Here is a 12,964-nt window from a genome sequence, read left to right as displayed (position 1 = left end):
AAAACCGTGGATCTGCTTGTGCAGAATGTAATAAACGGTGGACGTGTGTGGAAGATGGAAGAGCTGGGTGCAAGAAACGTTTGCATTGGAGTGTTTGCATAATTTCTATCAACTCGCTCGTTCTTTTAGACGAAACTAAGAAGTGGTGAACAAATACGTAGATCAAGTTGCTAGGATATCAATGCTTCCCACTATACGCTCTGCCAAGGTGGGATTTTAATTGGTGAAATGAAATTGAGAAAATTAAATTTTCGTTGCAAATCTTCAGGTCGTTGAAATAGATTACACTAATGACTTTGTTGCTCGTTTACATTCTCCGTAAAACATTCATTGAAGAACATTTGATAGCTACGATACACACTGCACATAATCGTTACACTTGGTATAACTGTCAAATCAAAACCAATCGAAAATATAAACTAATCATTTTTGAGTAAATTTTCAGCTGCTCATAATTCATTTCATGGCTCATTTTATGGTTCATGTTACAGGGTTTTCCAGGAGTTCCCATAGCTATGGGACATTTTATTGACTATTCCTTACGAGAAATGAATTTAATGTAATGGGAATTGGACTCTATAGCACCACTCTAATTCTTGTTTGACGCATCCAACAAGAATTTAAAGGAGCCTGTCCAAAAAGGGTATCGTAGTATAAATTTCAATATATGAAGTTCATTTCCAATAGTAAAGAGTCAAGGAAGTGTCCCACAACAATGAGAACCCCTGGAAAACCCTGTTATGAGTTATGGTAAATAAACATGATAGTAGGCTTTTCAGGTCAGTCATAGAATTAGGCAAAAAAGAAGACTTCGAGTTTTTCAGACATCCCTGGAGACTTAATTCACCCCCGTACTTACCCAGTTCGAGCAAAGTTAGCCCAGTACACCATGAGCGCCTCGGACAGGGCCACCTCCGACTTGGTGTAGTTGCGCGGGAAGTGGTTAAACCCGTCGACCAGCGGCGCCCCGAACACGTACGGCAGGTCCTCGCCGTGCACCGTCCCCATGCGCTGCGGGTAGTCCCCGTCCTTCGTCTGGTAGTCGAACACGTAGAAGAAACACTTCGGCCCGGACGGTTCCTGTCCGGGCAGTGGCGGTGGCGGCGCCAACATATCCCCGGTGTGCACGAGCGGTGCCACGAACTGGGCGTCGGACAGGGCGGAAACCGCGGCGTCGCGCATATTGATCGGATGCTGCACCGTCCGCTCCCAGTCCGTGTACTCGTTCACCACCGTGTAGAAGATCTCGCTCAGATGGTACGTGTACGCGTTCCGCACGTACGTGCGCAGGATCTTGTCGCGCCGTTCGCCCTCGAACCCGCTCTGGATGTCGGCCGCACTGAAGCGCCACAGCGCCTCGCCCGTCACCACGCCGAACAGCAGATCGTACCGGCCGGCCGCACCCTGCGACCGTTTGGACGTGCCGCGCACCGGCAGCTCGTCAATGTCCTGGTTGGAGCGGCCCGGCCGTATCACGACCCCGTCCACCGACGGGCCGAACGCGCTCAGAAAGCTGGGCGGCTGAATGTCGGCCCCGAACAGCTCCTCCAGCGGCACGTCCCGCAGACAGTCGACGATCTGCTCGTGGTTTTTGATCAGATCCTCCGGGATGGAGCAGTTCACCTCCTTCGCGAGCTTGAGCGCGTACACGACCGGATCCTCGACCAGTGCCCAGGACGAGTAGGCCGACCCGGACAGCAGGATCGCCCGATGGAACAGCCCCGGCACCATGGTGGGCGACGTCATCAGGAAGTTGATGCAGGCGGCACCGCTCCCGTGCCCGGCCAGCGTCACCGTGGCCGGGTCGCCCCCGAACTTGGCGATGTTCTGCTGCACCCAGTGCAGGGCGGCCATCTGGTCCATCAGGCCGTAGTTGGCGACGCGGGCCCGCAGCTGTGGGCTGGGATTGGCATTTAGAAAACCTGCCGCAAAGAGGGGTGGACGAATGGAAAGCAGAGCGCGTTAGTGACGGGGGTTAGTCTTCTGCGGGCAGCGAAAGTGGTCACAACTTTGAACCACCCAAAATCTTCGGGCCATTTCATCGGGTTTTCAGCACTTTGCACTGGGCGGGCGGATGTGCCAAAGCAACCCACTAATAAATTCATGCCAGCGGCTAAATCGCTGATAAGGATCGGAATAGGGAGGAAAAAAATCGGGCGCCGAAAGTCAACCCTCGAAATCGAAGCCAAAGTCGAGATGAATAATAAATGAATAATCGATTAACCTAATGAAAGCTTCGACCGGCGATGGTTTTCAACACACTGTGCATACACCCGAATGGCCGAAGGGCACTGCCGCATCTATTCCGTTTGATGTCTATCAATAGAAGGATGCTCGTAACGTCATTCTGATGATCGAAAAATGGATTGTAGTGTATCATTTAATGTAGACTGCCTTTCCACTGCGAACGCATCGTCATCATCATCATCATCTTCTTCTTTAGCATCCGGTGGATCACCGAGGGGGGGGGGAGAAGGTTTCGGGGAGAATAAATCTTTTAGCCTGAGTGGCTGAGAGGCACAAAACTTTGCCCAGGGATATTCATCATCCTATGCATGATTGATGAACGAATGGCGGCAACATTGCTTCTTTGTCGGGATGGTCGGGCTTTTAAGGTTTGCAGGGGCAAATATTAGTGGTTCGAGTTTGCTTCGCTCCAGCCTTAAGAAAGCCTACAGCCTTGTGGCTATTTTTAAATACCTGGAAAACAGAGGGGGTGGGAGAGAACTTACCCAATATACCTAACCGATAGTTTAACGTAACTACGACTAAATCACTGTAACTGGCTAGCACGGTGCCATCGTACGGGTTGCCGCTGTTCCACTCGAACGATTCTCCGTGTAAAAATACTATAACAGGCAGTTTCTTGTCACTTTGAGTGGCTGCATTGGAGAGAAAGACAGAGAGAGAGAGAGAGAGAGAGAGAGAGAGAATGAAGACGAACAACCGTGTCATTTGGGTTGATATTTGAAAGGACAAATGGGTGGTAGGATGCTGAGCCTTGCATCCGTTACTCACCATGAACTGGAGCGAATACATTCAAATACAAACAGTCCTCCGATTGGTTCTGTAAAAAAGGTAGCAAACGTTTCAAGTACTCCAGTCGTCCTTTTGGCATCTTATCTAAAGCTGCTGTTTCGTTATTTACATTCGGCAGTCGCTGGGGACAGACCGGACTAAACTTATCCGCTATCCGTATGCCGTCCCAGGGCGACGGCGTACGCGTTGGACTAAATCTGCAAAAAAGAGAAATCGTGAAAGAAAGAAGTTGAAAGCGGTTCAGACTCGACGGTACGGATGGATATTTGGATGGTGATTTGAAACAAGCAAGACGTTGTTCGCCACTCTGACGGAAGTTTCCTTTACTCTATTTAGCCTCTCCCTCAAAGCTTTTGCCCGTTTTTTTTTTTTGAGGTCCATTATAATCGAAATACCCTTCGGGGAATGAATGGTCGTTCGAGATGCTCCCGGTTATCACCGGCACCGCATGTATACATATACTGAAATCCCATTCGAACCCCAAAACGAAAACCCCCGAAATAGTAGTTTTGATTGGTTTGAAATTTGTTTTCGAACGAGTTCGTAACGAGAATGGGAATGTTTTTTTCGGAGCTGTCACAATGGGGATGTGTGGTCTGGGAAAAACTGTCGAACCGCAGACGAGTAGCATTATCGGAGGCTTTGCGGTGGTGCAGTCAAGAGGATTGTCTGTTTTTTGGAAGGGTAGGGATGAAGTGGGACATTAAAAACTACTACTACCACCAGTGTTTTCCTGCGCTGGCGAACGACACGGGGCTATTGTGTGAAGTTGGTGGTGAAAATTGGGAATCGATTTTGGGTTGATAACATTATAATCTCTATGATGACCACGTTGTGGTGTTTGAAGGGTGTTTTTTGGTGAAAGTAAGTATGTCGTAAACAGTTTATAGGGTTTTAGTATGAGCGAGAGCAGTAAAGAGCGTCTTTAATGATGTGATTAGGGCAATGAAGCAAATGTATTTGATTTTCATTTGAATGGCAATAGAAGAAGGGCAAAGGAACAAATGGATATAAAGTGAAAATGGAGATGCAAACTAAACTGAGTGCAAATTTTAAAGGTACCAGATACAGTTTGTGGGATGGAAAAGAAAATAAAACAAATTAAATAATCATACAAATGAAACAGTGGACGTAGTTTGAGTTTAATACAGTCGTTACCTCTAACACATCTTTGACAATGTGTATCAATATTTTCCTCTCGAGTTCCAAACAGGTAAAAACCTGTAAAAACCGTACAATAAAATAATAGAAAAAAAGCTTCAGATTCAATACTGATAGCGTGCATGTACGCTTCAAATAGATAAATCACATTAACATACTTATGCCGTGATTCTGCGAAATTTAATATGATGCAATCAACAGAACCCTTTCATGTATTGCTGATGGAACTTAATTTCTATTCATAAAACCACTGTTATTTCAGGGAAAGATAAATCCTTTTTTTCCCAATGTATCATAAATTAATTGTTCTTTGATGTTTTCGCTTTGCATTAACGTAGCACGATAAACATCGATTCAATAGTGCAATCGCTAATGTGAACGTGAGATGCTTTGTGTTGATATCAATCGGTACAACATAATTGAAGTATTTTTAATTTAATTATCCTACCATGAATGAGTTTGGCAGCTAAGTGAGAAAATAGCAAAATATCGATCTGCAATACAGGGAACACAAATATTACCACTGGTACCTATTAAATTTATGTTTCATCACACTTGCCAACTAGCGACCATGTCGGATAATTGGCAGATGAACTAAAGAGAAGCAATACAAATAAATGCAACTTGGTCGTTTTGCATAGAAACAAATCAATACAGCCCCAGCATGTCGCAGATCGGTTTTCCCACCGTTTCTTCCCATCCTTCTTGCATCGCTTGCATCACGCGGTGGTTCGCGTATTATTAGCGCCGACATAATGGTGAGTAATTTGGTTTGGCAAGTTCGTTTTATTTTTTGGTGCATCCTCTACCCCTTTTCAATCAACTAAGATATCATATCGCTCTCTCTCTCTCTCAGTGTGACAGTTTCGGACAGTAGTGAAGTGGATAGTTCCAAAGCAGAGCACAAATGAATGGAATTTCAATTGACATACATTTCAATGCGTTTTTATTTTGCTGCGCACTATCAAGCGCACGAGCGCGAGATGAAAGCAACCATAGCAACGAGAATTGTATGTATTTTTTAATTTCATTTTTGGCGATTGTGCGATTGTTGCAACATTGCCCTCGCACAAACTTCCACACTGACACACACACAAAAACCAAACCGATGCTCGGTCAGATTGATTTGTGTACGATGTCTGGCAACAATGACAACGTTACCGGGTGTGATTATGAAACGAATATTTTTACGCACAGCAGAATGAGCGCGCGTCAAGCATTGTCAAGCAATCAACCATCTGCTGCATCATGCTGATGCTGGTTGTTGCTGGTTTGCGGATACAACTGCAGTCAAATTGATGGAGTGTTATGGAGGTTTATGAAGCTTTGTCACTGGCTTTATGGTTTTTTGGCTTTAGCGCGAAGGAGGAGGGCTGGAGTGTAAAATAAAGCAAAAAAAAAAGAATGCTTCTCCACCAAGGATATTACCAAAGCTATGCAGGACGGTTGATGGGGGATGTTTTTTGCTCCACCGTATGTATATGTTATGCCGGTATTAATTTAAGCAAAATGCATAACAGACACAGTGACGCACGGAATTGATGGTACAGCTGCATTGGATGACTTTGCATGGGATGTGCTCGTTCAATATGTACACGATTTGTTATGCTTTGCAGTCATTTGATGTATTTTTGAACGGCAAATTTTGAGGCATCCTAAAATGTTTTTTTTTTTATTTATTAAGATAAATGTACCATACTTACATATTACTTAAAAACTTTCATATCACTTAAAAGCTACGAGCACCATTGAACATGACAAATTGCAAGTAAGTAATAAAAAAACATGTTTTGGACGTTTAAAGTTCCATGAAATTCAATCGAATAAGAATCAAACAGAGTTGGAGGTAAATTCTATAAACCCGTGCACTTGAGCTTCTTTTGGACAAGCAAACGATGAAGGACAAAACATTTTTTTAAATTAATTTGTACTGTATAATTACTTAATAAATGAAGGTTATTTGTACTCTTTTTATATTTCAATTTACAAAATCGTATATTATAAATTATAACATCCGCTAAGATACTTAGACTATGACATTTTTGGGATCATAATTTAAAAGTGTAACATTTTGTACTTATGATCTTATGATTATACAAATGACCTCTCTTTAAAGCGATTTAAGCAAATGAATTGACCTAAATATGACTTTTTAATGAGACCCTAAACCTTAGAAATTACTACAAATTTCTCTAGTTTGCGTTTTGATTCCCTTATTGTAAATGATTATATCTTTTATCTATTTTTTATCTTCTTCCTCTCCTTTATTGTTCCGATAAATTTTTTTTATTTGTCTTTTTAATTAATCGGTCACTAATTATAAATTTAGGTTAGGAATATGACAACATTCATATGTTAAAATATTAATATCTATGATATTATATTCAGGCCTAGTTTATGTTTACGTAAATAACTAAAAATAAATAAGTAAATAAATTAATAAATAAATAAATAAGTAAATAAATAAATAAATAAAATAATTAACGACAATAGCGGCTCGAATATACCGTTCTCAATAAAGACTAGGCAAAGCTTTAATGCTACAAAAACCATCAATGCATTTAGCCACTGCATGTAGGTTTTTTTAAATCATAAAAACATTTTCAATTCGATTGAAAAATTAGCTGAATGAGCTGTGTTTATTTGAATATAAAAATAAAATAAAGCAAACCAAGCAAAATAAATAGCCACTAATCATCCTAGACCCGTCACTAACGAAAAAACACTCCAGCGTGTGTGTGTGTATGCGTCCCCAATGTGTTGTTTTTCGGTCGGTTTGACGTTTGACCGCAATGACCATTCCAGCAGAGTGGTTTTAGATCAGCGTAGGCCGCAGCTAAAGCTCTTGGGTGGCAAATAATTATTTTTATACGGTTATTACCATTATGATAATACCCCTCGTGCAAGCATCGAACGTCGCGTGCGCCTGTGTACGGGGAGAGGTTGGCCACTGTGTCCATGTTTTTCGCATGTCCCGTCGGGTAGCGCGAGCGCGCGCGCACCGGTGTCTGTGGTTAGGCGGTTTCGAGCAGGGTGGCGCGGGATTTAGCTGCATTGCCGTGTACGACCGGAACACGGGACACATCATTAGTGTGTGCTCTCGGCCACCAGACACAGTGTGGGAGGAAAGGCCAGGCAAGGCGTGTGAGCAGAAGATCATCAGAGCATCTGCTGACCGGAGCAAATCTGAACCGAGGCAACCGTGTCGTGTGTCTGGCTGTGTGTGTATGTCAACTGAGTGGATGTTATTTGCGAAATGACGATGTTGTTGTGGCCAAGGTTTTCCCATTTTAGCTCCCTGGCCCTACCCACCGCCACACAAAAAGTGTCGATGTCGACCGGTAAAGTCACTTTTTATATCCATCATCAAAAACCAATCCCATCCCCTCTCCCCCACCTGCTCCCCCGCTGCGGCTTGATGTAATTTAGATGTGTCCACGGGCACCTCAATGGAAAGATCCAGCGGTGCGGTAAGTGTTTTGTGATAGAACGACACCGACTGGCGGCAACACAGCGGCGACGTAGAAAACAAGCAAGAAGAAAGGGAAAAGCAAACAGCGACCAGCACCAGCATCCACCCCACCACCACCGATGGCGCATCAAAGAGCAAAAATTAGCGCAACAACACGCGCTGGGCGCGCGAGGTCGCATCAGCCATCCCTACCGGAGGGCTTTCTTTCGCGGGCCCGGCGAGAAAGGTGAGCCCGCACCGAGTGTGGCGAGAGATGTTGCCAGCATCATCCGTGTTATGGTTATGATTATGTGTGAGGCTTTTGACACAAGAGGAGGAACACAAGACACAAAAGGGCCTGGTGAAGAGGGAGAGGAAGAAAACGGAAACCTTACAGCCAGTCGGTGTCGGTGCGTTGTTTGCGCGGTAAGGGAACCGTCAGCCGACTTAACGCACCTTCTGGGAGTGTCGAATTGATAGATAAAAACATGTTAGAAAACACCACCCCAAGGAGCCGCGGGGCGGCCGGGGCGAATGCGCACACAGTTGGGTGTGGATTTTTATTCCTTTTCCCAGCTCTCCCCCGGTTTTCCTCCATTCCTTTAGGCATCCTAGGTTGTTGGTTCGGTTTTGCTTTAGTGCAAGCTTTATGTTGTTCTACCATTACACCCGTACTGCCACACCGTCCGTCGTCGTCCTCGTCGATGCCTCGGTGCGTTCTTTCGCTTAAGCACCCGGGAGTCTATCGGCTTAGAATGTAAAGCTGCGCTATTTTTTGTCCTTTTTCGAGGGGCCACATTTGGTTTTTACAAGGTTGGAGATTGAAAAGAAATGTGATTACTACTAGCCCGGATAGAAGTTTTTTTTTTTACGTTCGACTTCTCGTTTTATTTCCCATTTACTGCACGCGTCATAGCGCGGGAAAACGTTTTTTCATTTCTTTTTTTTTTTTTGGCGTTGGCGCTATCAGCACTTTGCCAGCGCCAGTTCTAGCAAAGCGGCACGGGACTGACGATTCAAATGGCTTGCAGGTGAAAGCAAATTTGTCGAAATGTGTGATGTGCTGTGCTCAAATAATCACATTTCGGGAGGCGGTTTGTGTGCTCGACGCCAAACGAACGATTTTGCTTTTCCCCACAAAGATGACACAAAACACAGCAAAAGCGAACACAGCAGTGTTGCACGCTTCCTCTGGGATCGGTGTGTCGATTGTAAATACGAAACCTGGAAGCTGGATGTACTGAAATTCCGTCCACCGGTTGGGCAATTGGATAAAATTTTCGTATTAATATTACACTTTCGCGTACAAGAATAAACCCAAGGTCGAACGAAGCAGGGGCTCCGTTTCCGATTAAACTGCTTGAGGCGTTTTGGGGTAAATTTATTCGTTCCCATCTCCTTTTTCTTTGTCTTCGCTTGGTTGTGTTTCGTTTCATCGAACGTCTGTTTCGCGGAATCGATACTTTCCGTTGATTCGTGGAACAATTACGTGGATACGATATGTTTTTAAGAACTGTTCAGCCAAACATAAAGGTTTGCATTGCAATCTCGTTGCTTTCTACGAACGCAGTGAAGAAAGGAAAACTTGCGCGGCTTGTGTAAAAGCTTGTTGAAGATTTTTATTTTGTTTTTTTTTTTTTTTTTAGTTAGTAAGATATATTTCATTTGATGAGCAAACGAGAGCACGGCAGGGAGTCGGGAGAGGTTAGAACATGATACAGGAAACTTTCAAGGAGTAAACTGTTACAAGTGGTCTTTTGGCACATTTTTGAAGCTCCAAGGAAGCGGTTAGCAAGGGATGGTACTTGGAGACAGGAAAACGAAAAAGACCCTTAAAAAGATAAATTTTGTTGTGCGTTTAAATCTTTCTTAAAGTTTCAATCTTTGCTTGAACAATATTAAATTTTACCGTATTGCTTAAATCTTGTTTATTTAAAATTGCTGCGCTTTGGCAATCGACAAATGCCAAATGTAACTGCCTAAGCTTTTCCTTCTAGTCATGAATTATGAGCCAATTGATGATTTATTAGTTTTTTGAGCATTTGTTCTAGCAAAGCAAGATACTTGAATATTGTTTTCCTTTTTTTTTATTTTTAGGTGGTTCGTTGCTAGGCTTGTTAAATACGTTTTCTTCTAAATTTTAAGCAATTTTCTGTGCTTTTGGGATGATTTAACGAACAATTTCTAATAAGAAGAGCAATGAGCACTGTCAAGATTTCCTCTATTTCAGCATCGATCAAAGGTCAGCATCGATAACAGCATGAAAGCTGAGCAACAACCCAGCCCGAAAAGCTCTTTTAGACCGTGCAACGTGGTAGGCCCAGCTTGAGGTGACAAGATGGCGTGCAGGCGTTAATGATTAAAACCAGGATAATGGATTTTCAGACGGAGGTGTAAGACAATCAGTGGTTTCAGATACTCTTTCAACAGGCCAGTGGTTCTAGCGCAGGAAAAGTAAGTAAAACGCAATGGATACAAATAGAAAGATGAAAGGACGTGAATGTGATGATGATGAAGTAATCTGAACATCTCTCATAAAAAAGATAACTCAAGCTATTGAAAGCAGATGAAGCTTAAATCACTGATTGAAAGGTTTTTTTAATGTTAAAAAAGTATTATAAGTGTCTGTATGTTATTTTTAATATTAATTTATTTAACAAACCCCCGAATACAAACGACTTGATAAGCCATTTTTGCAAAGCCTCAGAGGTGCATGGTAGGTTACAGTTTAAAAAAAGCTATTCCCAACGAAAGCGTGTGCTTGTTAGTGTCCACTTTCTCAAAATGTGCAAACTACCAGTAGGGCTGGCATCTTGCCAGTTGGGCAGCAGCACAGAGAGCAAGTGCCGGCAATAAACTACAAAACCAAATCTCTAATTTCGGCCACAGTTGCTACTCCCAAATTGATGATTCACACCCAAGTTAGATAGAGAAAGAGAGTGAGCAAGAGAAATGAAATGCTATCTGAAAATGTGCCATGTTTGTCTCTGCTCCGTTTCCCTACCCTCGGGAAAAGTTGTTCGATATTACACCGAACCAGGCAGCCCGGATAGTTTACGACCAGCCAACCCCGGGTTTTGGGGCTCCTTATTTCGGCCATCGATTTCAGGGGTGCGTCCTTTTTCGAGTCAAATTTGTCGTCAACATCAAAAGAGTGAATCTGTGCAGCGAAGCACACACACACACACACCTTTGGGCGTTGAAACCTTAACCGCCGGGTCATACCCTGGCAAGGTGACGCCCGAACGGGGTGGCCGTTTGTCGAAAGGATTAAAGAAAGACAATAACGACACCGGGTTGCAGAAAAGAAAGTGTGGACGAATGGAAAAAGAAAGCGTCGCACGCAAGCGCTCCGCTCGTAAATAAATGCAAAATTCGTACACACCGAGCACGGCTGCCGATTCGGCGGAGCAGGAAGTAAATAATTTTGAGCCCCAGCTGTGCGAATTCCGGCGCGGTGTAGAGCTCCTAGCGTGTGCCCAATTGCAGGGGTAGGGGGGGAGGGGAGTGGGGGTGCGAGCTAAGCAAAAAATATTTCACAAAAATGGTGCACAAAACTCGGTATAAAGAGAACGCAATAATTGCACTCCGCCCGGATGGTAGATGTTTCGGGAGGAGATAAAAGGGAAGAATAAAAACCCGCCAAGCTTGAGCCTTATTTTTCTCAAGGGAGTTTTCGTGCGCCGAAGATGGTGATGGTGCCGCGGTGCGCTTTGCTGTCAGTGTTCTTCTCCCCTTAGCCCTCTCGCCCATGCATTTGGAAAACGGACGAAAAAGCTTTCTCCTTCTTTTCGTATCGTGATCATTTTCGGGCATCAGCGGCGAGCTTGTAACGGTTGTCGACCCAAAAGCGTGTGCCGGCTTGGGGTTTTGGCACTTCTTTAACCCAAAAAGGGGAAAAAGAGATGGAGAGAGAGAGAGAGAGAGAGAAAGAGAGAGAGGGATAGAGAGTGAAAGGAGAAAAACTTTCGTCGGATAAAAATGGTTCGGTCTGGTCGGTTTCGAATGATATTTTGACGTAGGTTCCACGGGGGGGGTTTCTTTGTTGTTTTACTGTGAACTAGTGAAGCGCTGTGAAGTGTGTTTCGTACATTCAGCGCTGTATATTTTTTCCTTGTTGCGTCGGTTTCTTGAAAGATGGTATTTTGTGGAAAGATTATATCCGGCTTTGATTGGAGTTGGTAAATTCTGGAGCTAAATGCTTTCTATTTTGCAGCAGAGTGAAGTGTATTTATTCCTTTTTTTCCTCGAAACCCCGAAACGAGACCCAGAGCAAGATAGGTTGAAGGCAGGGCAAAATGCTTCACCATGCTTAGAAGCTTAACGGAACAAAAGAAAAAGGCTCCAAAACTCAAAGTGGCTTGTTGTGTGCGAGATAATCGTGGTGCTGCAGTTGAAAAAGCAAACCGGCAGCCCCGGTACCGCGCTGTGGGAGTGGAGTTGGAAATATTTAACATAAAACTGAAGGATGGCGAAAGGGCGAAAAGTCAAGGCCGGGCCAGCGGCTAAGTGGATACGGCCCGGGCTACAGTGTTATGTGGCGCGCTATCAACCCGAATCAACCCGAAATTGGAGTAAACTTTTTCGTTGCGCTCGTCCGCTTTGCGCGCAACCATCTTTGCGCTGACGTTCTTGTGTGTGTATGTTCTTCGTTCCTCAAGCTTATGCCCTCTCCCAACCGCTCAACCCTCTGTTTGAGCGTTTCTCCGTTGCCAGACCGTACTATCTTCATCGCCAAAGCGCTTCGGCTTGTCGTGTGGCTCGAGGCCATGAGGAGATTGATCTTGTTTGTAAAACATATTGGGAGGCGTTTTATATGCTTTACCCTGTACCATATGTTTTCTGCCGGGTACGGGCTGGGGCGGCTTCAAAGGCTACGGATCGGATTTGGGCGATTTGCCTTTGCCGGTACTTCAGCATCCACCACACTCGTTCACTCGAGGGCAGGAGCCAAGCTGCGGGTGGTGGGGCAGCTCCACAAACAACCCCACCAGCGCACTGGTTAAGAGACGCGAAGAACCGGGGCTAGGATCGTTTGAATTGTGCATTTTCGATTTTTGCTCAATCTAGCACGAAGCGCCTTTCTCCGTTCCCGTTGGCTCTTGCCCGCTCTTACTTGCGATACACACGGATCTTGTTCGAACCGTTTTACATAAAGTGGTCATAATGTATGTAAACGATAGAAAGGAAACAAATAGAGAAGTAAAACGTTACCATTTAGGTGGATGGGTGGAAGGGGGGTTCACACAAAAAGCGGGGGTTTAGCGTTATTCGATTCAAGTCCACTCTCAACTAAAGCTCTTGGTGTGGTGA

The 12,964-nt window shown here is 44.3% G+C and overlaps 1 protein-coding gene across 8 annotated transcripts in view; it reads right to left on the bottom strand.

Annotated features, from left to right (window-relative positions):
* The window catches only part of LOC120893760 (neuroligin-3), an 85,361-nt gene that overhangs the window by 19,490 nt on the left and 52,907 nt on the right, over positions 1-12,964 (bottom strand). For all 8 annotated transcript variants that reach the window (XR_005738151.1, XM_040295841.1, XM_040295843.1 and 5 more), the window contains 3 exons: positions 3,019-3,236; positions 2,733-2,882; positions 860-1,922 (listed from right to left, as the gene is read on the bottom strand). Coding sequence is in view for 7 of the 8 variants with exons in the window: in XM_040295841.1 (XP_040151775.1) it covers positions 860-1,922; positions 2,733-2,882; positions 3,019-3,236 (1,431 nt within the window). In the remaining variant the exon portion in view is untranslated. The remainder of the gene's footprint in view (positions 1-859; positions 1,923-2,732; positions 2,883-3,018; positions 3,237-12,964) is intronic.

Source organism: Anopheles arabiensis, chromosome 2 (assembly GCF_016920715.1).
Source record: "Anopheles arabiensis isolate DONGOLA chromosome 2, AaraD3, whole genome shotgun sequence".
NCBI lineage: Eukaryota > Metazoa > Arthropoda > Insecta > Diptera > Culicidae > Anopheles > Anopheles arabiensis.
Note: the sequence above shows the minus strand (reverse complement) of the source record. Positions and strands in the feature narration are given on the sequence as shown.